Genomic DNA, 27,553 nt, shown 5'->3' on the forward strand with positions numbered 1-27,553 from the left:
TTGCAGCCTTTAACATGGTTGCCCTTACCATCCTCCTCCAATGCCTCTCCTCCGTCATCCAGATGGGTCAGACTGCCTTCGCCTGGTTCAATTTTTACCCAGCCAGTTGTAGCCAGAGAATCCTCGGCAATGGCTTTTCTTCTCGCTCCCACATCGTTACTTCTGGAGAATCCTTGGCCTCCTCCTATTTCTTGCCCCTTAGTGACATCAGGTTCCTCATGTCTGCTGATGACACCCAGCTCGAACTAGGTACTGCCTCTCTTAACCCCCCATACCTTGGGCCTAATTTTGGCCATCACTTGCTTCAATTTTTTTGGAGTAAGTTGTTTTTTCTGGCGTAACTTAAAAAATACAATTTTCCCCAAAAGATTTGCTCCAGAGTACGTCAGTTAGGTACGATTTTTTTAGTTCAGTTTTTTTTTCCCAAAAGGGGGCGTTCCCAGACACTTATGCCAGTTTTGGCCATTTATGCCACTTTGGCCTGCTAAAACTTACTCCAAATCGACTTAGGTCAGCGGGCAGTTAAGAAATCGGCGTAGGTTTGTACATTTAAAGCATCAAGACTTACAAAGCACTAAACGAACCACAAAAAGTAATAAGCAATCAATCAATAATAAAAAATAAAAGTCCTACCTTTATGCCAGAATCAAGTTTTTTTTCAAAAAGCCCTCCCCCCATCAAAACACTCTTTCTCCCCCCCCCACCTAAAACTTTTCTCCTGCCCCCCCCACCCCCCACCCAAAACTCTCTTCCTCCACGCCCCCCCCGCCCCACCCAATCAAAACTCTCAAGCACAACCATCAATACATAAAAAATAAAACTGAAGTCCTACCTCGGCCCGGGAAGTCAGCGGGCCGGCCGGCTGGTGCAGGAGGCCACTTGGCCGGGGTTAGGGTGCGGCGAAGATCGGGGCGTCCCTTCGGCCAGGAATAGGGGCTGCGAGCATCGGGTCCTGCTCACAGCCCGCAGGACACGCTGGGAGGGCAGGAGCATGCGCGCAGCTGCCGGCAGTGCTTTCTGCGCTGGGCTGTTGCTCCGCCCCCCCCACCCCACTAGCTACACCACGCTGGGACACCGGAGACTCGGCAGACCGGGCAGGATGGGGCCCCTTTATTTCGGCGCTGTTTCCAGTGCGCAAAGTCGGCGCATTTAAGGTAAATGCGCCGAAAAAAGGGGTTGGGGAAAATTGGGCCCAATGTCTGATGGTCTGCTTGATGATGTTCCTGGTGGAAGCATGGCTTTCATTATATGTGTGTTGGGGTTGCGAAGGGTAATCATGAGCCAGGTGGAGAGCAGATAGACCTCTCTACCTCTCTTTCCTCCTTTAAGACGTACCTTAAAACCTACCTCTTTTCATCGGCTGTAATTTCTTCTCAGTGTCTAATTTATTTATTTTGTCTTATAACACTGCTATGAAGCGCCTTGGGACATTTTACGACGTTAAAGGCGTTATATAAATAAAGTTGTTGTTGCTGTCTCCGAGCAACCTCCCTCATGTTTGCTGTGGTGGCTGGAAAATTGTTGGCATACCGGACTGATGCAGTATGAAGGCATCGTAGCTGCTGCCAGGATAGCGGGCATTGACATTGAGGATTCGCTGTGCATGGATTGCATAACAACTGCACATTATGGGAGTGTTAGCCTTTGCAGTTACGGAGGATCTCAGGATTGTTATGTGGCGCCACAAGCCACGTCTGCGCAGTCGATGGCGCCCTGAACCATGCGGAACCCAGCTAGCCTGGCAAAGCCACATGCGTACTAGTCATGCTTCCCTCTGCTGAGAGAGAAGACAACGTAGTCACTTCTCCAGATGTAGAGAGTTTCAGTGACCTCCCGGATGCAGCGATGGAAAGCGAACTATGAGATGTTAGCTATGTCTTCTGCTACAGACTGAAAGGATCCACTGAAGAGATTGAGGGCCATTTGGCCCCTCAAGCCTGCTCCGCCATTTAATAAGATCATGGCTGATCTGATCATTGACTCAGCTCCACTTCCCTGCCCGCTCCCCATAACCCTTCACTCCCTTATCGCTCAAAAATCTGTCTATCTCCGCCTTAAATATATTCAATGACCCAGCCTCCACCGCTCTCTAGCGCAGAGAATTCCACAGATTTACAACCCTCTGAGAGAAGAAATTCCTCCTCATCTCAGTTTTAAATGGGTGACCCCTTATTCTGAAACAATATCCCCTAGTTCTAGATTTCCCCATGAGTGGAAACATCCATTCTGCATCTACCTTGTCGAGTCCCCTCATTATCTTATATGTTCCAATAAGATCACGTCTCATTCTTCTGAACTCCAATGAGTATAGGCCCAAACTACTCAACCTATCTTCATAAGTCAACCCCCTCATCTCCAGAATCAACCTAGTGAACCTTCTCTGAGCAGCCTCCAATGCAAGTATATCCCTCCTTAAATATGGAGACCAAAACTGTATGCAGTACTCTAGGTGTGGCCTCACGAATACCTTGTACAGTTGTAGCAGGACTTCTCTGCTTTTATACTCCATACCTCTTAATGAAGGCCAACATTCCATTTGCCTTCCTGATTACTTGCTGTACCTGCATACTAACCTTTTTGTGTTTCATGCACCAGGACCACTAGGTCCCTCTGTACTGCAGCACTTTGCAATTTTTCTCCATTTAAATTATAATTTGCTTTTCTATTTTTTCTGCCAAAATGGATAACCTCACATTTTCCCACATTATACTCTATCTGCCAAATTTTTGCCCACTCACTTAGTCTGTCTATATCCCTTTGCAGATTTCTTATGTCCTCCTCACAATTTGCTCTCCCACCCATCTTTGTATCATCAGCAAACTTGGCTACATTACACTCAGTCCCTTCATCCAAGTCATTAATATAGATTGTAAATAGTTGAGGCCCCAGCACCAATCCCTGTGGCACCCCACTAGTTATTGTTTGCCAACCGGAAAATTACCCATTTAAGACAGAGATGAGGATGAATTTCTTCACTCAGAGGGTTGTGAATCTTTGGAAGTCTCTGCCCCAGAGGTCTATGAATGCTGAGTCTTGAATATATTCAAGGCTAAGATGGATATATTTTTTGGAGTCCAGGGGAATCAAGGTATATGGAGATCGGGTTGGAAAGTGGAGTTGAGGTCGATGATCAGCCATGATCTATTGAATGGCAGAGCAGGCTCGAGCGGCCATATGGCTTACTCCTGCTCCTATTTCTTATGTTCTGAAAAGAGGCATTGGGGGTTGACTTTCTTAAATTTGGTGATTTGAGTTGGAACAGTACCTGGAGAAAAATTTGATAGGGGGCACATGAATGGTATTGTGGAATATGATATTTACTAGCCATGACGACCAACCAGATGGACTGTAATTATCTTTTTTGCAATTCTGTACATTTCTATAAGCAGCCCTTGAGTCTACAATTTGGAGTCTTTAAGCTTTTGATAATCAAGCCTACAGTTTGAGTGCAATAATGCCATTAGACTGATCTAGAATGAACACAGGTCCTGACATGAAATTTATTTCCTTTTCTTGTTAATTTACTGTATATTTCCTGTGTTTATAAATGAAAATAAAGAGTACTTGCCAACTTCAGCTGCTGAACTAATGATATGAAGATTGTCTCGCAGCCAGCGTATCACAGCACCACCTATGGCAACTGATCCCTAAATAAACACAAAATAAAGCAATTGTCAGTGGAGAATCTGTGTACTTAAGGGATGTAACCTCATTCATTAAATTTGAGTGAGTAGTCTTATAGTAAATAATGCTACATGGCAAGTTTTAATTTTGTTCATATATCAATTATATTGTACATAGCACTCAAAATAGGAAGGCGAGAGTTACTTTCCACCATTGCCGAGCTGAAAAAGAAACTAACATGCCACCTTGCAAGAAAGACTATTCTTGGGAAGATAGTTCTTAGTTTCTCAACTTTCAGTCCTTCATTTTCCATCTGGCTACAGACTAACGTGTACTACTTATTGAACTTACTCTGCAAGGACAGCAGGCAATAATAGTCCACCTATAATGTACAGATGCCACTATTATGCTCTGATGTGAATTAGTAGCATAATGAGAAAGTCATTTTCTTACATGCAGTTTTTTCAGCAGTCATGTCCATAATAAAATTTACCTTTTGGGAGGCAGCCTCCAGAGGTTCCTTTAAGGACCAATGATTTGGCTGCCAACTGGCTGAGAATACAGATCACAGCATGCTGTGGTCAGTTGTAAATGAGTTTTAGAAAAGGGGCTTCAAAAAGATGCCATGAGCCCTGGATGCCTATACAGGAGCCTTAACCAATGTGGAGGGTGGCGCACGCCACCCGCCACTCCATATTGGACACTAAGGCGCCTATTTACTTCTGTATAATAGGCACAGTGCCAACATATTTCTAAGCCACTATATTTGAGAAAATAATTGAATCAAAAATGATAACCGAGTAATTTTATTAAACTCAGTAATATAACTACTGACTCTATGGGCCTGAAATTCAGTACCACTGGAAAGCTGGTGCTCCCCCCACCTTTTTGTGGCCATTAGTGCTGAAATTTTTTTCATGGCTGGGCCACCCCATATTCAGCCTCAAAAGTGACCAAATGGGTTCCAGCGCTAAAGAACCCTTCCAAAGTGATTTTTCAGTGGTGTGGCTGTCATAATTTGAGCGTTATCACCACTGAGAAATTCAGCATGCAGGTAAGGGTTTCTAATGAGCCAGCTGAAAAGGCCAGGGTTTGCAGCAAGGCCCTGGGGGGGCGGGGGGGAGGGTGCGGAGGAGTTTAAAAGGATGGTTGGTGTAAGAGGTGCAAGGAGAGCCAATAGGTTCACTGATATGGAACTGGAGACACTGATGGATGGTGTGGAGGACAGAAGAAGAATACTGTTTCCTGATGTGGGGAGACCTGGCAGACCGCCAGTACATAATGCATGGAGGAGATTGCAGGGGAGGTGTCGGGCACCTCCATATATGTGAGGACACATCCTCCCAGGAGGGTGCTGGTCAGTCTGCACCTGGCCCTTCCAGGGTGGCGATGGATCGACGCCTCCTAGCTCTGGGGCGACGGGGACCCTCCTCCTCCTGCGCCTCCTCCTCAGGTGGTACTGTTGGCTCAACCTCCAGTGCTGTCCCCTCATAATGGCCAGGTTGTGCAGCATGCAGCAGACCACAATGATTATGGAGACCCATTGAGGAGAGTACTGCAAGGTGCCACCAGAGCGGTCCAGGCACCGGAACCTCTGCTAGGGATGCCTATATGCACTGCTCGATGATGCACCTGGTGGCACAATGAGTGTCACTGTATGCATGCTCTGGCGCTGTCCTGGGGTTCCGCAAAAGAGTGAGCAGCCAAGTGTACAGGGGATATCCCTTGTCCTCAAGCAGCCAACCGCAATTCTGATTCGGGCTGGTGAAGACGGCGGGCACACTGGTCTGGCGCAGAATGAACGAATCATGGCTGCTGGCTCCCTTGCCTGCTGCCTGTCTGCACGGTGCCACTCTGCTTCTGACTAGGTGTACCAGGTGTCACCATCCCAACGCTCCTCCCATCCTCAGGGTGAACCCTGCCAAGGAGGTCTCTGCAGCCCACAGGACTCCACTGAAGAGTCAGACCTAAAAGTTGTACAATAGTATGTGCAAACCTCTGACCAGCACTCAGCAGGTTGAATGGAGCCAAAACAATTAATAAAACTATTAAAAGATAAGTACAGTGGATGCTGTAATATTAAATAAAAATACTAAAATTAATAAAAACGATTTCCCTACCAAAGGGCCCCAATCGCGGCAACACTCCGGTTCCCGTTCGAGCACCGACTCGAATACCTCGCAGGGGCATCGCTGGGAAAAGGCCTACCTTTTTGTAGCTGAAAATCCCAGTCCTGGTGGCTTTTCAGCGGCCCGCATGCTGCAGAGCTCTCCGCTGGAAAGCCTCCTTTACAGCGGCTTCACCACGCCATTTCCGGCAGAAGTGCACACGGCTCAAATTCCCCGTGAGCTGAATATGGCTCAGGGAGGGAAAATCATCCATTTTATCGGTCGCCTGCTCAAACTCCGCGGTAGCCGTCCCTTTGGGGACGGTGAATTTCGGCCCCCGTGTATCAATATGAACATTGACATGTCGCAAAGTGCTTTAGCTGTCACCATCAACACAAAACAAACCACAAAATAACAGCATTCTGCTTTTATGACACCAACTAAACTCCTGTGATCATTACTTTATTAGTTCATTAATGCTTTTAGAAGAAATTTGAATGTGGCACATCAAATTACATTTAAACAAAGCAACATTACTCAAAATACAAGAAGCCAGTAACAAATTTTCAGAACGGGTGTTTAATTGGCAAATTAATTGCAATATAGATAAGAGTCAGTTTAATTTTATATGTTCCGGGATGTGGGCGTCACTGCCAAGGCTCATCCCTAATTGCCCTTGAGAAGGTGGTGGTGAGCCCCCTTCTTGAACCGCAGCAGTCCTTTTGGTGAAGGTACTCCCACAGTGCTGTTAGGGAGGGAGATCCAGGATTTTGACCTAGCAACGATGAAGGAATGACGATATATTTCCAGGATGGTGTGTAACTTGGAGGGGAACTGGCAAGTGATGGTGCTCCCATGCGTCTGCTGCAATTGTCCTTCTAGGTGGTAGGGGTCACGGGTTTGGGAGGTGCTGCCGATGAAGCCGTGGCAAGTTGCTGCAGAGCATCTTATAGATGGTACACATGGTGCGCCGGTGGTGGAAGGAGTGAACGTTTAAGGTGGTGGATGGGGTGTCAATCAAACGGGCTGCTTTGTCCTGGATGGTGTTGAGCTTCTTGAGTGTTTTTGGAGCTGCACTCATCTAGGCAAGTGGAGAGTTTTCCATCACAGTCCTGACTTGTGCCTTGTAGATAGTGGAAAGGCTTTGGGGAGGCAGGAGGTGAGACACTCGCTGCAGAATACCCAGCCTCTGACCTGTTCGTTGCCACAGTATTTATGTGGCTGGTCCAGTCAAGTTTCTGGTCAATGGTGACCCCCAGGATGTTGATGGGGGGAAATTTGACGATGGTAATGCCATTGAATATCAAGGGGAGGTGGCTAGGCGCTCTCTTGTTTGAGATGGTAATTTCCTGACACTTGTTTGAGATGGTCATTGCCTGGCACTTGTTTGGCGTGAATGTTACTTGCCACATATCAGCCCAAGCCTGAATGCCATCCAGGTCTTGCTGCATGCGGGCATGGACTGCTTCATTTTCGGAGGAGTTGCGAATGGAACTGAACACTGTGCAATCATCAAGTGAACATCCCCACTTCTGACCTTATGGTGGAGGGTAGGTCACTGATGAAGCAGCTGAAGATGGTTGGGCCTAGGGCACTGCCCTGAGAAACTCCTGCAATGTGGTCCTGGGGCTGGGATGATTGACCTCGAACAACCGCAACCATCTTCCTTTGTGCTAGATATGACTCCAGCCAGTGGAGAGTTTTTCCCTTGTTGCCCACTGGCTTCAGATTTACTAGGGCTCCTTGGTGCCACACTTGGTCAAATGCTGCCTTGATATCACCTCACCTCTGGAATTCAGCTCTTTTATCCATGTTTGGACCAAGGCTGTAATAAGACTGGAGCTGAGTGGTCCTGGCGGAACCCAAACTGAGCATCAGTGAGGAGATTATTGGTAAGTGCCGCTTGATAGCACTTCCATCACTTTGCTGATGATTGAGAGTCGACTGATGGGCCAGTAATTGGCCGGATTGGATTTGTCCTGCTTTTTGTGGACAGGATATACCTCGGCAGTTTTCCACATTGTCGGGTAGATGCCAGTGTTGTAGCTGTATTGGAACAGTTTGGCTAGAGGCACGGCTAGTTCTGGAGCACAAGACTTCAGCACGACAGCCGAATGTTGTCGGAGCCCATATAGCCTGATAGCCAGTGCACTCAGCCGTTTCTTGATATCACGTGGAGTGAATTGAATTGGCTGAAGACTGGTTTCTATAATGAGAACATAAGAACATAAGAAATAGGAGCATGAGAAGGCCATACGGCCCCTCGAGTCTGCTCTGCCAAATAATACGATCATGGCTGATCTGATCATGGACTCAGGTCCACTTCCCTGCTCTAATGTGGGGGACCTCAGGAGGAAACCGATATGGATCATCCACTCGGCACTTCTGGCTGAAGGTGGTTGCAAACGTATCAGCCTTGTCTTTTACACTTGTGTGCTGGGCTCTGCCATCACTGAGGATAGGGATATTCATGGAGCCTTCTCCTCCCATTAGTTGTTTAATTGTCCACCACCATTCACGACTGGATGTGGCAGGACTGCAGAGCTTTGATCTGATCCCTTGATTGTGGGATCGCTTAGTTTTGTTTATTGCATGTTGCTTCCGCTGCTTAGCATGACTGTAGTCCTGTGTTGCAGCTTCCTCAGGTTGCTACCTCATCTGGTGCTGCACCTGCCATGCTCTTCTGCACTCCTCACTGAACCGGGGTTGGCCCCCTGGCTTGATGGTAATGCTAGAGTGAGGGCCGTGAGGTTACAGATTGTGGTGGAATACAATTCTGTTGCTGCTGATGGCCCACAGCGCCTCATGGACGCCCAGTTTTGAGCTGCTAGATCTGTTCTGAATCTATCTCATTTAACACGGTAGTAATGTCACATAACACAATGGAGGGTGTCTTCTGTATGAAGACGGGACTTTGTCTCACTCTGTGGTGGTTGCTGCTACCAATGCTGTCTTGGAGAGATGCATCTGCGACAGGCAGATTGATGAAGATAAGGTCAAGTAGGTTTTTCCCTCGTGTTGGTTCTCTCACCACCTGCTGCAGGCCCAGTCTGTCAGCTATGTCCTTCAGTAGTGGTGCAACCGAGCCACTCTTGGTGATAGACATTGAAGTCCTCCACCCAGAGTACATTCTGTGCCCTTGCTACTCTCAGTGCTTCTTCCAAGCAGTGTTCAATTGATTCATCAGCTGAGAGAGGGCGGTAGGTGGTAATCAGCAGGAGGTTTTCTTGTCCATGCTTGACCTGAAGCCATGAGACTTCATGGAGTCCGGAGTCAATGTTGAGGACTCCCAAGGCCACTCCCTCCCGACTGTATACCACTGTGCCGCCACTTCGGGTGGGCCTGTCAAGCCGGTGGGACAAGACATACCCAGGGATGGTGATGGAGGAGTCTGGGATATTGGCTCAAAGGTATGATTCTGTGAGTATGACTATGTCTGGCTGTTGCTTGACTAGTCTGTGGGACAGCTCTCTCAATTTTGGCACAAGTCCTCAGATGTTAGTGAGGAGGCCTTTGCAGGGTCGACTGTTGTCCTGTCTGTAGCCAGTGCCGAGGTCAATGCCAGGTGGTCCGTCCGGTTTTCTTCTTATTTTTTCTTGTAGCAGTTTGTTACAACCAAGTGGCTTGCTAGGTCATTTCAGGGGGTAGTTAAGAGTCAACCACATCGCTGTGGCTCTTGAGTCGCATATAAGCCAGACCAGGTAAGGACGGTTGATTTCCTTTCCTAAAAGGATATTCGTGAACCAGATGTTTTTTTATGACAATCCAATAGTTTCATGGTCACCATTACTGATACTAGCTTTTTATTCCAGTATTTTGGTTGGAAGAATAAGGAGGTCACATACTCCTTCGAAAATAAGAGTCTAAATGGGGTAGAGGAGCAAAGGGATCTCGGGATACAGAGACACAAGTCACTAAAAGTAGCAACACAGGTTAATAAGGCCATAAAAAAAGCAAAGAAAGCACGAATTGAAAAGCAGAAAAACTATGTTAAACTTGTATAGAACTTTAGTTAGACCTGTACTGTACAGAGTTCTGGTGTCCATAGTATAAAAGGGATATAGAGGCACTGGAGAAGGTGCAAAAAAAAAATTACAAGGATAATACCAGAACTGAGCAGTTATACGCATCAGGAAATTTGAACAGGCTGGATCTCTTCTCTAGAAAAGAGAAGGATGAGGGGTGACCTGTTAGAGGTCTAAGGTTATGAAAGCGTTTGAGAGGGTAGATGTAAAGAAGATGTTTCCACTTATGGGCAGAAGAAAAATAGGGGCCATAAATATAAAATAGTCACTAATAAATTCAAAAAGGAATTTAGGAGAAACTTCTTTACCTAAAGAGTGGTTAGAATGTGGCATTTACTACCACTAGGAGTCGTTGAGGCAAACAGCATGGATGCATTTAAGGGAAAGCTAAACAGGTACATGATGGAAAAAGAAATAAACGGTTATGCTGATAGGGTTGGATGAAGTAGGGTGGGAGGAGGTTCATGTGGAACATAAACACTAGCATGGACCAGTTGGGCCAAATGGCCTGTTTCTGTGCTGTACATTCTACATATATGAAAAATGAAGAACAAAGTTCTACAATCACATGCTTAATAGAAACAATACTTGCCTCTAATGCGTAGATTGCGGGTTTATCCTTGCCCAATTTATAAGCTAATGTTGTTAGAAGTCCATGTTTAGACATCACAGGCTGTGAAGAACAAGATTGTTAGTCCAACTGTAAAATAACATTATGCTGAAATGTGAATAAGAATTGTGCATGACAAGGAAATGTATAGTTGTGGAAGAGTGAATTATAAACTGAATACAGCATCAGGTTTTGGCTACTAGATTCATCAATATATATGTTGAGTAGTTTGATATTTTTGTCAATACTGCTCTCAATTTTACAAAGAAAAAAATGTACTTCCCTTCTGCCCAAATCTCTTTAAAGCACAGATAGACTAACCTTTTCGCCTGTGTTACTCAGGAGGAAACAACCGGTTCCGTATCTAAAGAAAAAAGGATATACATATGCAAAATATAATAAATTAGTCTATAGATATTAAAAGTGCCAAAAAGAAAAAAATGTATTGGTAATTATTTTTCATTTTGATGGCATTAGCTGAGAAAGAAATGTTGCCCAGAATACAAAGAGAACTCTCCGAATTATGCCATGGGATCATTTACAGCTAGCTCCAAGGCCTCAATTAAATGTCTCGTCCAAAAGATGGGCAACTCTAGCAAGGCATCACTCCATAAAACACCGCAATTAAGAGACAGTCTGGATTATTTGCTCAAGTGCTAAAGTAGGGCAATATAAAAATATAGGGTTAGATTTTACACCTTTGTGCAGATCGCCCAAAAATGGGTGGTATTTCTGACGCGGGCGGTAAAAATGGGTTTTCAGATCGCCCGCTTGTCGCCTATTTTCAAAGCCCCTAGTCTCCATTTTAAAAATTGGGCGTTACCACGAGCAATCTGAAATGGGTGTTTTGAAATGGGCGTTAGCGTTAAATCTCTCTGACCTTCTGCCGTAAAGTGTCGCTTTCCTTAGCAACGGCATGGCAACACTCATTTCCCATGATTCAGGAGTCATCATTACATACACAGAAGAGGAGACAGAGAGAGAGAGGGAGCAGAGAAGGACTGAAAGCGCGTGTGGGTGTGGTATGTGCTTATTTGGCTGTTGTGGGAGGCACAAGTGAGATTCACCAGCAGCAAAAAGCCTACTAAGCACCAAGAACATAGTTGCCACTGAGTTTCTGTCAAACAAATAATACATAACATGGAACGGATGGAGGAGGCCCTGGAGCTGTTAGCCAGGAACACTGGTGGCAGAGGGCTCCCAGTGGTCCCGGAGCGCGGCACTGCACCCTCCATTGCCAACGACACGAGAACCAGGAACAACATCTTGCTTCTGGCTCGGAGCACGTTCCCACCTCGGGACCGTCCTCTCCTGTATCCGTCCAAGCAGCGATTTGACCGTCATCCCCCCTTCCCAATGAAGCAGCGCCTGAGGAACTTCTCGGCCAGGCGGCTTGGAGTCAGGAGGGCAAGGGGTAGAGGTGGGGGATGAGAAGCGAGGGGAGGGGGTGGGAGGCTTGGTTTTTGCAGATATACTTATGATTTCAGACAAATGTTCGGTTAAATGCTTTTTATTTAACATAATCTTGTTGCACATTGGCTCAGATAGCTGCACCATTACACACGTGATTCCTTATCAAAGGGTATAATTACACTTAACTTCAATCGACTTAAACTTTAACTGTCACCAAGGTGATGCCCACCATTGATGTATGACCTGCATATCCAGCAGTGTGTCAGCCTTGTAAATACCACCAACGTTCTTTCAGGCAAAGCGCTCATTTATGAGCTCCTGACGCAAGAGTCGTGCAACTATGATGCCGCCAGGGGCCCTTTCCTGCGGTCTACAGGTGGGTGGGGGCATGGTTTCAGCGTCAGCCTGATTGTGTGGCCCGAGGTCAGCATCCAACTCCCCGTCCCCCTCTTTCTCTCTCTCCTGAGGTAGACCGTCACACCCTTCTGGCAATTCTTGTCCCCTCCTGATAGCAAAGTTGTGCAGCATAGAGCACACCACCACATATTGAGCTACCTGCTCAGTGTGGTATTGGAGCTCGCCTCCCGAGTGGTCCAGGCATCTAAAGCGCTGCTTAAGCACTCTAATGGCTTTCTCCACGATATTGCGAGTGGCTCTCTGGCTCTCGTTGTATCGCTTCTCAGCTTCGGTGTGGGTGTCACGCAGGTGGGGTCATCAGCCAGGTGACGAGGCCATATCCTTTGTTACCAAGCATCCAGCAATGACCTTGTGGCTGATTGTTAAACAAGTCAGATACAGGGCTATCACGCAGGATGTGAGCATCATGGATGCTGCCCGTAAATTTAGCATTCGTGCCATAATAATTTGCTGGTGGTTGACGAGTTGCACATTCAGGGAGTGGAATCCCTTGCGGTTCCTGAAAACCTTTGCATCCTGAAAATGTGCCCGCATCGCGATGTGCTTACAGTCTATTGCTCCCTGCACTTTGGGGAAGTTAGCAATTCGGTAGAATCCTAAAGCCCTCTCAGTCTGAGCCTCCCTGATCATTGGGAAGCTGATAAAAGTCCATCCTGTGTGCGTACAGGGCTTCAGTGACCTGTCTATGCAGCAATGTGTGGCATGCTGAGGCATACCGCAAATGTCGCCAGCTGAGGCCTGAAAAGAACCCGACGCGTAGAACGACAGTGTCGTGGTGATTTTGACCTTGATGGACAGTGCGGTCCTGATGGTGCTGGCAGGCTGCAGATCTCCCCTGATGAGCTGGCATATCTCACTGATAACCTCTTTGTGGAAGTGCAGTCTCCGAAGGCAGGTGGTGTCGGGCAAGTTGAGGTAAGACTGCATCTCCCTGTACTTGCGGGGGGTGTAACGTCTGGTCCTCCTCATCAGTCTGTCACGTCTTACATTGGGCACATGATGCTGTCGAACATACCTTCTGCCATCTCAAGTCTGCAGCATGTAAGTGGTCATCAAGAGAGGGTGAGAAAGGACTGGCCCCATTCCAATAGCTATCTGTTTTCCACTGATTGGTCAGAAAGAATGAATGCCCCTACTAAGACCCCTATTAAATTCCAATCGCCCACAGTATGATAAAGATGTTTGTTCAGATGTTCACATCACCTCCAAAGACCTCCAAAGTACATGCGAACATCCTGAGGTTGAAGCAGAGCAGCCTTTTAAATGATGCGACATGTGATTTAGAACATGGCGTCCATACTGCTGTGAATAGTTCTGGTTAGTTCCACTTTTTCCCGGTGTTTTTTTTGGCGAGCGATATTGTGGGCGAGGTGCCGAAAGTAAGGATGGGCGATATACTGGCTGTTAGTTTCGGCAAATGTGATCTTTACGATAAAAAACAGTGGGCAGGCGGTATTATTAAATCTCGGCATTAATTACGTGCCGAAAGTAACGAAAGAAAGATTCCGTCCCAAGTAAGTGGGCGGGCGGTATTATTTTTTCTCGGCGTTACGCACATATGGAAAGTAATGCTCGGCGATAAGTGACCGAGAAATGGATGTCGGTTTCCATTTTGTGGCTAAATGGGCGATATCTGGGCGTTACACGTCATTTCAGCGTTAAAATGGACGTTAAGTGGGTGTTGTGCATGCAAAAATAATGGAAAATCTAGCCCTTAATGATTTTGTTTTTAAATGATCACTCGATTCCAATCTTCAATCAAGATGTCAAAAAATACAATAGCCCCTATTTTCCACTTTCCCGTTTTTTGGCGCCCGCGTACAATAACGTACGATTTTTTTGCCCGATTGCGGCAAAAAAAAAAAATCGTAACTTTCTCCAAAGTAAAATTTAAGTTTGGCGCCACGCTACCCGAAGTGAATTCTGGGGGTGGAGCTTCAAGTGTGCGCCAAAAACTCTGTGGGCATGTGGGAAAAGCTGAGGTTGCCATGGCAACCAGAGACACACTGACAGCTGAAGCAAGCTGAAGCCCGCTCCCCAGCTGTAACGCTGGTCAGATAGAACCGTTCTCCCGCTGTAACCCCAATCAGAACCCCTGCAATCCCAGGACGAATGGCCCCCCCCCCCCCCCCCCGCTCCCGGTCCCACTCCCCCTGCGAGTTGAAGTTCCATGGCACAAGCTAACAATTTGACGCTTGGCTTCAAAAGCAGCCCGGGCTCTGGTGCTCGTGTCCGGCCGAGCCTGCGATTCTGTCCGGCCGGCACTCCATCGACCAGTGCCTGGAGCCCGGTCAGCAACGATTGTGTTGGGGTGGACAGTCGCAATTTGGGTGAAAAAGAACCCAGCCGGACAGCGTTATTTCAGTTCCCTCCGCAAAAATTACAAATTTGTTTTTTACATTGTCTCGCTCCATAAACTCGGAAATTACTTTCCGAGTTATTTTCAGCTGTACCCTGTCAAAAAAAATCCATGCATTTGTACTTTATTTTGTCTTCTTTTGTCTGGCCCCAATGTCCTTTCGTGCTCTGCGCCACTTTCCTTAAGCTCACAGAAGGGTTTTGTTTCGGGGCTTTTGGGCAGCGGCACCGCGCTGAAAAACAATCATGGACGGCCAAAATCGCTTAACTGCACAAAAACGGTGCCCGATCCTGTTTTCACTCGTGACTGTGTCAAAAATGTTTAAACTGGCGCACATGGTCGGCGCTGGCATACAGACGTTGGCGAAAGTTGGAAACGGAGGATTTCACGACAAAAAACGCCGCACACCAAAAAAACGGTGCAAAATCATGGCGAAAATATGGGCCAATATAATCCAAAATTGGACAGTATTAATACAAACACAAAATGTTGGATTAACTTAACAACCAAAATGCCTCTACGGCGTACTAGAGTAACTCATAAATAGTGACAGGTTGAGGGAGAGAAAAGTGAGAAAAATAGAGATGACATTGATTTTGACACTGTTGCTTTGAGGGAAAAATACATCAAATTTTGTATTAATGGTAATTGACCTGAAGATTTTGTGGTCAATAGTCAGCTGAGAGCTAATTAATGTACAAAATGCAAGTCAAAAGGCTTTAAATAAACTAAAGTTCTGAAGTTTAGGGAGCAGGTGATAAGTCTGGGAGAGTAAGGAAACCTGGCGCTATGGCCAAGAGAAAACAGATTCCAGGGCTTGACAGCAAAAGAAGTCTGGGGAAAGAGTGACTCATGGCCCAAAGCTCCTGAGAGGGGAGGAAGACAGACCAATGACATGAAGGCAGGATTAGGACCTGTTGCTTGGGAGCACTCACTAAGAGTGCGTGTCCTGGGAGCACGTTTTGGTCATCCTTTCTTCATGCAGAAAAAGACAAAAGGCAACCAGCAGGAGAGAAAAATAAAGTTTATGTGCATACGCTTTATTGCTCGCATTGCTCAAATGTGATTTCAGCGTAGCATGTTCACATCAGGTTGCATGGGTAATAGTTGTTGCAAAAATTTTATTTTAGGAATCCATAGCAAATTAAAGAAGAACTGTCATGGCTTTATATTAGCATTTAGTTTTGCTAGAAGGTGACTGGGTAGAATATTCTTGGGTGGAATGTATTTGGAGACGAAATTGAAATGGGGGAATAAGGTTTTGCATAATATAGTTATTAGACAATGAAAGTAGAAAATAGCCACAGAAAACGAAATAAACAGAGACCTAAACAGAATTAAACAGCAAGTAAGAGATACTTGAGCAATGAGAATGAAAACTGATTGCAGATTCAATGAATACTACAGACACAGGACATATTGGGCCTGATCTTGCTGGAAAATAATGGCATGTTAAAGACGCGCGCCATTATTAATGCGCGAATCGACCAGCAAGTCAGGAGATTGAGATTCGCCGTGAATTGTGAATCTCCAGAACTTGCTGGTTGATTCATGCTGCTTGCCGTTTGCTTTGCACAAATGGCACCTCGTCTTCCCCATTATTGTTAAGAACTTGCTGGATTTGCACATTAATTGCTGTTTAAATTCGCTGCAGAAAGTTGGACTGGAACTTAACAGCGCAAGTACCTTTTTAAACAACATGATAATTGTTAATACAATGTCAATGAACATCTCTGGACCAGAAATGGAACAATTTAAACTGTTCAATCTCAATCCTGTATGTAGTCAATTGTTGTTGGATTTTAAAAATGTCAAATTTAAAATGTTAGAATTTTTTTTTCTTACATTTTGTCTCTTTATTCTCTCTCTCTTAATCCAATCTTTCTTTCCTTTTATTTCTCGCTCTGCACCTGATTTGACTCTAATTCACCCATTCGAATTCACCCTCCTTCTCCGTTGTTCCTCTGTTTCTTTCTCAATCTTTAAATCTTATTGGTTAAGGAGATACATTGCTGGTCCCGCTGTTCACTGAGGCCCCAGATTCACTGTTACACGTGCACTTCCAGCAAGTTAGGCCGCAAAACCATTTAGAGCTGAAGGATGCAGAGAAAACTGCGAGATGCCCGTTCCAGCAAGACGGCCCAATACAAAGATTTAAACATCACTATTGTCATTTTACATATTTTATCACTACCTAATAAGGCAGCTAGAGCAGAGAATTCGCCTTCTATGAAAATCTATTCAAACCTCCATCACTAACATCCTGTGACGAATTGCAAGAGGTTTTCTTAAAAGTTCAAACTTACGTGTTCTTTGATTGTCCAGGCTTAAAACACATCTGTCCAACCAAGGCAGCAGATTGGTCACCTAAACACTGATAAAGATAACACATTTATGTAAGTGTAACTGCTTCCTCTGAACTTACATTGCAAGTAGAAAATATTGTTTGGAGTGCATTATAAAGTGGTTAACACAAATTGTGGGGTAAAGTTATCTCAACTAAGAAATTGTGTTGCAACTTGTTAATACACTATCCAAGTCATCCATACTTTATAATAATTTGGTTTTCTTATGCTGGTTAGTTCTTCCATCTATTTTTAGGTTTTGTCATTCAGGTATATGCACAGTAGGACAGAATAAATAGAACACTATGAGGAAGAATGTGGACAGTATTTTCTAATACTTCATTTTTTAGTTATTATTCCTTCAGAAATACTAAAACATGACCAGCTAATATCAGATACTGGTTTTAATATAACTCAGGTTTCTCTTTAAAAGACAGATAGCAGAATGTCTATTAAAATTTTCATCCTTGTTTTCAAATCCCTCCAATAGCCTTGCCCCTCCCTATCTCTGTAGCCTCCTCCAGCGCTACAACCCTCAGAGATTACTGCACTCCTGCAATTTTGGCCTCCTGCGCATCCCCAATTTTCTTTGTTCCACCCTCGGTGTCTGTGCTTTCAGCTGTGAAGGCCCCAAGCTCTGGAATTTTCTCCTTACGCCACCTCTCTACCTGTCTCTCCTCCTTGCAGAAGCTCCTTAAAATCTACCTCTTTAATGTCTCATTATGTGGCTCAATGTCAAATTTTGCTTAATAATCGCTCCTGTGAAGTGCCTTGGGACATTTTACTATGTTAAAGGTGCTATATAAATGCAAGTTGGGGTTGTCTTCAGAATTACAATTTGGTCTGCTTTCTTATGTTGTGAAAATTAAAAAATTCTCATTTCTTAACATAAAATACTTGTTAGGATTAATACGTGCTGGCTACCAAACCTGAAGCTTAAGAGCATACGAATAATATAACACAACTTGATCACTTCAGAAGCCTGAAGATTCAGGGGCTGAAATTGCCCTCAGTGGAAAATTGGAGAGGGGATTTTGACTTATTTGGAAATTTAGCACCTGGCTAACTAACAGAAAACAGAGCATCGGGATAAATGGATCATTTTCAGGTTGGCAAACTGTAACTAGTGGGATGCCACAGGGATCAGTGCTGGGACTTCAACTATTTACAATTTATATTAATGACTTCGATGAAGGGACAGAGTGAAATGTAGCTAAATTTGATGATGATACAAAGATAGGTGGGAAAGCAAGTTATAAGAACATAAGAACTAGGAACAGGAGTAGGCCATACTGCCATTTAAGCCTGCTCCGCCATTCAATAAGATCATGGCTGATCTGATCATGGACTCAGCTCCACTTCCCCGCCTGCTCCCCATAATCGCTCAAGAAACTGTCCATTTCTGTCTTAAATTTATTCAATGTCCCAGCTTCCACAGCTCTCCGAGGCAGCAAATTCCACAGATTTATGACCCTCAGAGAAGAAATTCCTCCTCATCTCTGTTTTAAATGGGCAGCCCCTTATTCTAAGATCATGCCCTCTAGTTCTAGTCTTCCCCATCAGTGGAAACATCCTCTCTACATCCACCTTGTCAAGCCCCTTCATAATCTTGTATGTTTCGATAAGATCACCTCTCATTCTTCTGAACTCCAATGAGTAGAGGCCCAACCTACTCAACCGTTCCTCATAAGTCAACCCCCTCATTCCCGGAATCAACCTAGAAAACCTTCTCTGAACTGCCTCCAAAGCAACTATATCCTTTCGTAAATATGGAAACCAAAACTGCACGCAGTATTCCAGGTGTGGCCTCACCAATACCTTGTATAGCTGTAGCAAGACTTCCCTGCTTTTGTACTCCATCCCCTTTGCAATAAAGGTCAAGATAACATTGGCCTTCCTGATCACTTGCTGTACCTGCATACTCACCTTTTGTGTTTCATGCACAAGTACCCCCAGGTCCCGCTGTACTGCGGCACTTTGCAATCTTTCTCCATTTAAATAATAACTTCCTCTTTGATTTTTTTCAGCCAAAGTGCATGACCTCACACTTTCCAACATTATACTCCATCTGCCAAATTTTTGCTCACTCACTTAGCCTGTCTATATCCTTTTGCAGATTTTTTGTGTCCTCCTCACACATTGCTTTTCCTCCCATCTTTGTATCGTCAGCAAACTTGACTATGTTACACTCAGTCCCTTCTTCCAAGTCGTTAATATAGATTGTAAATAGTTGGGGTCCCAGCACTGATCCCTGCGGCACACCAGAGAATTAACCATTTATCCCGACTCTCTATTTTCTGTTAGTTAGCCAATCCTCTATCCATGTTAATATGTTACCCCCAACCCCGTGAACTTTTATCTTGTGAGGAGGATGCAAATAATCTACAAAGGGATATAATAGGCTAATTGAGTGGACAAAAATTTGGCAGATGGAGTATAATGTGGGAAAATGAGGTTATTCACTTTGGTAGGAAAAATAAAAAAGCAAATTATTATTTAAATGGGGAGAATTTACAAAATGCTACGGTATAGAGGGATCTGGGGGTTCTTGTACATGAAACACAAAAAGTTAGCATGCAGGAACAGCAAGTAATCAGGAAGGCAAATGGAATGTTGGCCTTTATTGCAAGGGGGATGGAGTATAAACGTATGGAAGTCATGCTACAACTATTCAGGACGTTGGTAAGACAATACCTGGAGTACTGCATACAGTTTTGGACTCCTTATTTAAGGAGGGATATACTTGCAATGGAGGCAGTTCAGAGAAGGTTCACGAGGTTGATTCCTGAGATGAAGGGCTTGTCACATGAAGAAAGGTTGAGCAGGTTGGGCCTATACTCATTGTTGTTTAGAAGGCTGAGAGGTGATCTTATTGAAACATATAAGATTCTGAGACGGCTTGACAGGGTAGATGCAGAAAGGATGTTTCCCCTCGTGGGGGAATCTAGAACTTGGGGGCATAGTTTTATAATAAGGGGTTGCCCATTTAAGACGGAAATGAGGAGAAATTTCTTCCCTCAGAGAGTCGTGAATCTTTGGAATTCTCCACCCGAGAGAGCTGTGGAAGCTGGGTCACTGAATATATTTAAGGCGGAGATAGACAGATGTTTGAACGATAAGGGAGTCAAGTGTTACGGGAAGCTGGCAGGGAAGTGGAGCTGAGGCCAGGATCAGATCAGCCATGATCTTATTCAATGGCGGAGCAGGCTCGAGGGCCCAAATGGTCTACTCCTGCTCCTATTTCTTATGAATCAGAAGGAGGAGGCGGAAAATTCGGCTATTTAACTCGGACACCACCTCCCAGCGTTTTGGGGCGCTGTTGGAGGTGGTATCGGGTTGGAATCGGGACGGGAGCGGGGCAGTGATGATGCCAGCGTGACGCAGACGTGCAGCGTTGTGCTGAGACGTCGCAACGACCCTCCCCTTCACTTAAAGGGGAGGGATGCTACGAGGCCTACATGGAGCCCACTGGGCCACCAAAGAGGGGTTCAGCCGGGCCAGTGGCCGCCATTGTCGGGCCGCGGCGGTGAACCCTCCCCTTTATGGGCGGCCGCACCTCCCAAGCATTGGCAGCTTCCCACTGCGCGAAGCTGTCGGGGGTACCAACCGGCAGCGCTCCCGCTGGGCAATTTCCCCCGCAGGATGGAAACGGGGACGCCGCTGGGCTTTAAGGGGTCGGTGCGCGGCCAACAACGGGTCAGAGCGGAAACATGGGGTGCAGCAGAAACCCTTAGAGGCACTAACGGCTCTTTTTCTGAAGGGTAATTTCCTCCCCACATCCTTCGGGGAAAAAAACTTTTCAGTAACACTGTGTTCAGAACAGATAGCTGATACTCAAATCATGCATTCATTTTGTTTTGGGGACACATTTCTCTCCTTAGCTCCCACTACCTAATCAACAGGACTTAAAAAAAAATTCCCTCACAAACTTTAAACAAATCCAGCAAATTGGAGTTCTGACCATATGAATGGAACTATTCCGAATTATATAAATACTTGCTGGATACGGCAGTAAATTAGAACTTTATCATAAATTTTGGGATCCCAGTTTCAAATCCATCTGTTGGCATTTACTAAGGTTTTTTTCAATAGGAAAGGGATAACCATATGGAACAAATGTAACCAACTTGTTACCATTATTGGTAAAGACTTTAGATAAATTTGAATGCTCAGATTGAAACATATTCTTTTAGCAAGTATTTGTAATGATTTAGTTTTAAAATTTAAAGAGTTATATTGAGCAGAAATAATTCCATATTCCTGATACCATGAATCAGGACATAATTCAGTCGTACTGCATGTGGCATCTTCAAAAGTTTGAACAAGCGCAGAATCTCTATTGTCATCATATCTCTGGATTGCATTGGCAAAAAAACATCTCTAGGACTTTCACAGCAGGAGAAAAATACACATGACAAACAAAATACACTTACCCCTGAAATTGGTACAGAGATTAGTGCCCCACATTTCTATTAAAAATAAAACAGAAATGTAAAATACATATCAGTGGTGGCTCACATTTCAAAGAGTTTCATCACTTAAAAAAAATGTTGGAAGTGTATTTAAAATCTATGGGCTCAACTTTCCCCACGTATCTGCATCATTTTAATGGCGCACGCCGCTTTTTTGGCCTAAATTAAAATAGCCAAGTTTCCCCAAAGTTGTGTGCCAGCATAACTCACTTAGTTATTTTTTTTGCGTCATGGGGGGGGTGGGGAGGGGTGTAACCTGACGTCTGCGCTAGTTTTTCACATTTATGCAAGTTTGGCCAACTTACATTTTTCCGAGGATGGCGTATGTGACCACTCCCAAAAAACCTTCTGGGTACAAGAAAAACCAGCGCACATCAAAAAATCAGTGCAAAGACGCCACTGTTTTTATGCGAAGTTTTGGAGGGAGTCAAGAACACATTAAATATGCATCATGAAGCTTAACTTTTTCAAACTTAAAACATTGAAAATGGAAGTCTAATGCAATTCTTATTTTTGGATTGTTTTCAAAGTGCCACGCCACCACAGAACATCTCCAAACCGGGCTCAAGGGTCGGAGCGTCGGCCGGCAGAATTGGTCCCTCGCCCGGAAACGGGCTCGGTTCAAAAGAAGCTCCAGGGATTGGGGGTGTGTGGAAGCTGAACTGAAGGGTTGAGAACATTTACACTGTGCAGCAGCATCAAAAGGAACCTGGAGGGCGAGGGAGTGATTCTGCTGGCCGACCCTCGAGCCCGGTGAGGTTAGGTTGGTGGTGCGATGGTACTTTGAAAAAAATCTAAAATTAAAGAATTGCATTAGACGTCATTGCCCCAAATGTCCTCATTTGAATGCCTAGCTTCCCGTTCTGAGCAAACCCATTGCGCATGCGCAGACCTGGGTGTAGTCCAGACTAGGGCGTCGACCTTGGGGAGAGAGTGAACAAAGAAGCTTTAACTCCTTGTCCTGCTGTTTTGAGCTTCTTGCAAAGGTATAATTTAATCATGGGGGCAATACTGACAATGCCATACTTCATGCTAGCCTTCTGCATGATGGTGCTGCGGAGGAGACGATTGATTCGACATCATCGCATGAGGAATCTCAGAGCACGTAGGATGATGGGCAGGAGGCCTTATGGATATATCGAGACAGGCGTTCACACCGGCACCTGAGTGATGCAGACTGTGAAAAGGCTGCATTTCTGCAAAGAAGTTGTAACCGAGATCTGTGAAATCTAGTAAAAGCAGATAGTAAAAGCAGACCTGCAACCTAGAAGCGTCAGGAGGACTGCTTTGTCAGTTGAAGTGAAGGTTACAGCTGCACTTTCATTCTACGCACCTGAATCATTCCAGGTCACAACTGGGGATGTGTGCGCCACATCTTAACATGCAACACATGTCTGCATTCGGGAGGAATGACTACATAAAGTTCCCCATGACCGCACACGCAATGCGTGAAAGGGCTGTGGGGCTTCTCTAGGATTGCTGGCTTCCCAAAGGTACAGGGCTGCATTGATTGTACCCACATCGCCTTGTGAGCACCTTTGGAGGATTGCAAGATGTACAGGAACAGAAAAGGCTTCCATTCCGTTAATGTGCAGCTCGTGTGTGACGACATGCATTGCATCACGTCAGTTGATGAGAGATACCCTGGGAGCACCCCTGATTCGTTCATCCTATGCGAGAGTGCTGTAGCTGCCATGTTTCAGCAGCAGCCAGAAGGGCAGAGCTGGCTGCTGGAAGACAAAGGGTACGGCCTCGCCACCTGGCTCATGTAATCCGGACAGAAGCTGACCGAGAATACAACATGTCGCACATTACGATGCGCAGCATAATAGAGGGGGCCATTGGCATCTTGAAACAGCTTTTCCGATGCCTGGTCCATTCTGGAGGCTACTTGTAATACTCCCCTGAGATTGTCGGTCAGTTCACTGTTATGAGCTGCATGCTGCATAACTTATCCATCATGAGGCAGCGGCAGCTGGTAGTAGAAGACCCACCTGAGGTGAGAGTGGCTGATGATGAGAAGGGACATGCAAATGACGAGGAGGAGGGCGAGGACGCCATGCCCAATTAACGATTGCTCGAGCCTTGTGCCAGCAGCTCATCCATGAATGCTTTGCTGCCTGAAGGCTCAGCGGCAACTATTCTAAATGGACCATGTTTACTGTTTGGACCTATTCCGTAAAATTGTGTTGTGCTAATGGAACAAATAATGGAAATGATTCTTCTTTACTTCAAAAAGTTGTGTTAATAATGGAACAAATAATGGAAATGATTCAGTTATAATTTAAAACATATTTAATTCAAAAGTTAAACAAGCACTTGTTTGTACTTAACTTAGCTTTAATAAAAATATTCTTGCATCAAACTTTAAAGTTTTCACTTAAGATCACTTATAAACAGTTAAGATCAATTACAAACTTTTAAACTTGTAAATTTACATAATTTACAAAAACTTTTAATTTGAGAACAGCTACAACAGTACAATAATAACAGCAGCAGCAGCAAAGCAAGGCTGCACCCATCTCTCCTCCACCTTATTCTAAGACCGCCTGCTGCGCTTGGTCTTGTTGACTCCATCCCTGCCCTCAGGCGGTGGCGCAGCATTTCTCGGGTTGGTACCAAACTTATTCTTTTGAACATCTCAGGTAATGCGCACTTCTTGATGGGGTTGCGGGGGGGGGGGGGGGCGGTGTGGGGGGCAGGCGGTAATGTGGAAGGCCCGACTTGGGCCTCTTCAGAGGCTGGTTTGGGGATTGGAGTGGGAATGGCAGTTGATTCTGTCAATGGACACAAGGTCTGGGCATGTTCCCTTATTGCAGCAGCTAATTCCAACATTCCCTCCCTCACGTGCCCTGACAGTGTCTCAACTATCTCCAACATTCCCTCCGTCATGTTCGCCGACAGTGTATCAGCTACCTGTGACATTCTCTCTCTCATGTTCACTGACATTGGGCTCAATTTTCCCCAAAGTTTTTTTTTAGCGTACTTGAAGAGTTACGCCCATTTTTTGGGGGTCCAAGTACGGCAAAAATTTTTTTTCTAAGTTTCCCCGTTGAATTTCTTCATTTTGGCGTGGTCTAACCTGTCCTTGAGTTTTAGGGTGGAGCCTTCAACTGCGGCAAAATGATCGGGTTGCCACAGTAACCAGGGACACAATGCGCGCTGAGGCTGCAAAGTGAAGCATACAGCCAGCTCCCAACACATTAAAACATATTGCATCAACTTAAAAACCCATTAAAACATATTGCATCAACTTAAAAACACATTAAAATATATTGCAGCAACTTACCTCCAATTATTAAAGCCGGTCCCGCTCCCCGCCCCGAGCCCTGGCCGAAAGGCTTGTCAGTCTGCTTGCCTAGCCCGCCGAAGCCCCTTGCTGGTGCCAGTCCAGCGCCCCACCCCCGAGTGCCTTGCCAATCCCACTCACCCCAGCAGCCCCCCAACGTCCCCCCCCAAGCCTGAGTGCCTTGCTGGTCCAGGTCCCCCGCCCCTAGTCCTGTCGAAGGGCTTACCTGTCCGCTCCCTAGCCCGACCCTGGCCCTGAGTACCTCGCCGGTCCGCTCTTCCACCCGACCCTGGCCCCAAGTGCCTTGCCGCTCTAACCCCCGCTCCTAGCCCTGGCCAAAGGCCTTGCTGGTCCGCTCCCCTGCTCCTAGCCCTGGCTGAGTGGCCTCCCGGTCAGCTCACCCGCCCCTATCCCAGGCCGAATAGCCTCCTCCCTCCCAAACCCCGCACCTAACTACACCCAAAAGGCTTCCTCCCATCCCCTCTCTCCCCACCACACCCCCTCCCCCACCACCTACCTCTCTCTCCTCCTCTATCTTACCTTTCCTGCTGCTGCTGTCCGGGCATCTGCTGCACTCACCTGCACCGATTTCTTTAACTCTCCAGAAGGTTTTTCTGCAGAGGCCACATTCGCTGGCCTAAGCAGAACTGGAGTAACTCTCAGCTGGCCAAACTTGCCTAAATGGCCAGAATTGGCACGAGTGGCAGGTTACGCCCCCTTTGGCTGAAAAAAAAAACGTACCTAAAAAAATCGTAATTAACTGAGTTATGCTGGTGCAAATTGATTGGGGAAACTGTGTTTTTTTACATTTAGGCCAAAAAAAGCATCCTGCTCCAAAAAAACGGCGCAAATCACTGGGGAAAATTGAGTCCATTGTACCAGCTGTCTGCGAAATTCCCTCCATCATGTGCCCAGACAATGTTACTTCTCCCGAAAGTCCCGATACCTCATCACCCACCCCACTGATGGGGTCCAGGAGTGATCGTGTAAGGTCAATGCTCTCCACACTCATTGCGCCATCATCTGAACCACATCTGTTAGATCCTGCATCTCACGAGAGCGCTGTCGAGCTCTCCTTCCCTCCTCAGCCTGGGTATGGCTCGCTGCATCCCACTGGGACCCACAGCCTTTGACGGTGGGGCCCTGGGTGTGCCTTGTTGCATCCCACTGGGACCCGCAGCCTTGGACGGTGGGGCCCTGTATGTGCCTCGCTGCACCCCACTGGAATCCCTAGCCTCGGATTGTGTAGAAGCCATGGAATGTCCCAACACTTGTACCACTCAGAAAAGGGACTGGCACCTCAAAGGGCAGCACCTGCACCTCCTCCAGAGTGAGTACAACAGTGGGGGCTTCATCCACCATCTCCCCCTTACCCTCACCCCCATGCTCTTGATCTGGAAGACGTTCTCCTCTTCAGGCTCGTCCACATCTGAATCTTCTTCTGCATCGGCTCAGCCTTGCTGGGGTTGGCCTCAAGTTCTGCAAATTAGAACAAATGGTTAGCAGCAGAGCAGGGGGCAGGGTGGGTGGCATGAGTAGGCTCACACAGCGCAGGCAGCAGGCTCATTTGAAGGACCACGATGAATGATAGCACATTGCATCAACCGAAGCGTAGTTGACGGAAACATCCCCATGAACCGAAGCATGGCTAGCCTGCGCAGTACTTGATATTTAGCAAAGCCAGACTGTGCAATTTGCAGGACTTACCCTCTCCCTCGAGTGTGGGCCCAGCTTGTGCAGAGGTGGTTGCTTTTCTCCATCAAAGCAGCGACCCTTTCTTCCAAGGGTGCAGATTTACCAGTCTTCCTCCTATTCGAGTTCTTTCCCTTTTGTTGTGTGTGTGCCACCTTCCTCTGCAAAGATGAAAATATAACTTTTTAAGAGTGGGTGTCTATCTGCTGGATGGGACATAAACAGATGGTCACATTTACAATTGCAATTCCATTGAAAAATGAAAATATTACTTACACTAACTACTTGACCAAGGTCCTGCCACTTCTTTTTGCACTGGCCTCCAGACCTCGGGGTGGTCACCATTGCACAGTAATCTTCTGCAACTTTTATATGACCTCTGCTGGTGTCCAGCTTGTGCCATTTGGCCTCAATTACAGTAACCAGTGCCTCCACTTCATCCTGTAAGAAATTCTTGGTCCTTGAGCCGCGTTGCATATTGTATTGCAGCTCCGATTTTTCCAATGAGAATTAAAGTTCTCACACACAACTGGCTGTTTAAAAATGGCCGAATGCAGACCGGGAGCTGTACTGGGCATGTGCGCCCTGAGCAGTCATGTCAAAAACGTCAATTTTTTTCGCGCATACGCGGGGTGGGGAGGGGGGGGGGGGGGGAGGGTGGAGGCAGGGGGAAGAGAGCGGGGGGGGTGTTTTCGGTGCAGATATTAGGCTAAAGGACGGGCTGCGCGGCGCCAGTTTCAAAAAATAGAACACGGAAACTGGCTGGCTTCTTTTTGGAGTAGTCGGGGCCAAAAAAAAAAGGCGTAACTCTTGCAATACGCCAAAAAACGGCATTGGGGAAAATTGAGCCCTTAATTCTTGAACATTATCTAATGCCTTATAATACATCAGACACCTCATATGATTTTCATTCCCATCCTTCTCTTCCATGATCGTCCTGAAAGAATATACTTTCTACTATCAGGCGCTATAGATCCGGTTGTATTTAGTGCACTCAGTGCCAACCAATGTTCCCGCTACGATGCGCGCGCGGACATGCAGTAATCTGAAAGAGCTCGCATAGGTCGTTCACCAGTTTTTGCATTGCATGCACAGAAATTTAAAGGGACCATGCATTCAAAGAAACAAGCCGCGCAGAACAAAGCACAGCCTGCAGGGAACATTGATGTCAATATAAATTATTGCTTGTCTTGAGAAAT

The 27,553-nt window shown here is 46.0% G+C and overlaps 1 protein-coding gene across 3 annotated transcripts in view; it reads right to left on the reverse strand.

Moving 5' to 3' along the window:
- Positions 1–27,553, reverse strand: part of LOC139276013 (glycerol kinase) — a 174,755-nt gene that overhangs the window by 60,983 nt on the left and 86,219 nt on the right. For all 3 annotated transcript variants that reach the window (XM_070893358.1, XM_070893356.1, XM_070893359.1), the window contains exons 9-13: positions 21,335–21,370; positions 16,863–16,930; positions 10,689–10,731; positions 10,350–10,430; positions 3,569–3,647 (exon numbers count right to left, since the gene is read on the reverse strand). In XM_070893358.1, the coding sequence (XP_070749459.1) occupies positions 3,569–3,647; positions 10,350–10,430; positions 10,689–10,731; positions 16,863–16,930; positions 21,335–21,370 (307 nt within the window). The remainder of the gene's footprint in view (positions 1–3,568; positions 3,648–10,349; positions 10,431–10,688; positions 10,732–16,862; positions 16,931–21,334; positions 21,371–27,553) is intronic.

This window comes from Pristiophorus japonicus, chromosome 11 (assembly GCF_044704955.1).
Source record: "Pristiophorus japonicus isolate sPriJap1 chromosome 11, sPriJap1.hap1, whole genome shotgun sequence".
Taxonomy (NCBI): Eukaryota; Metazoa; Chordata; class Chondrichthyes; family Pristiophoridae; genus Pristiophorus; species Pristiophorus japonicus.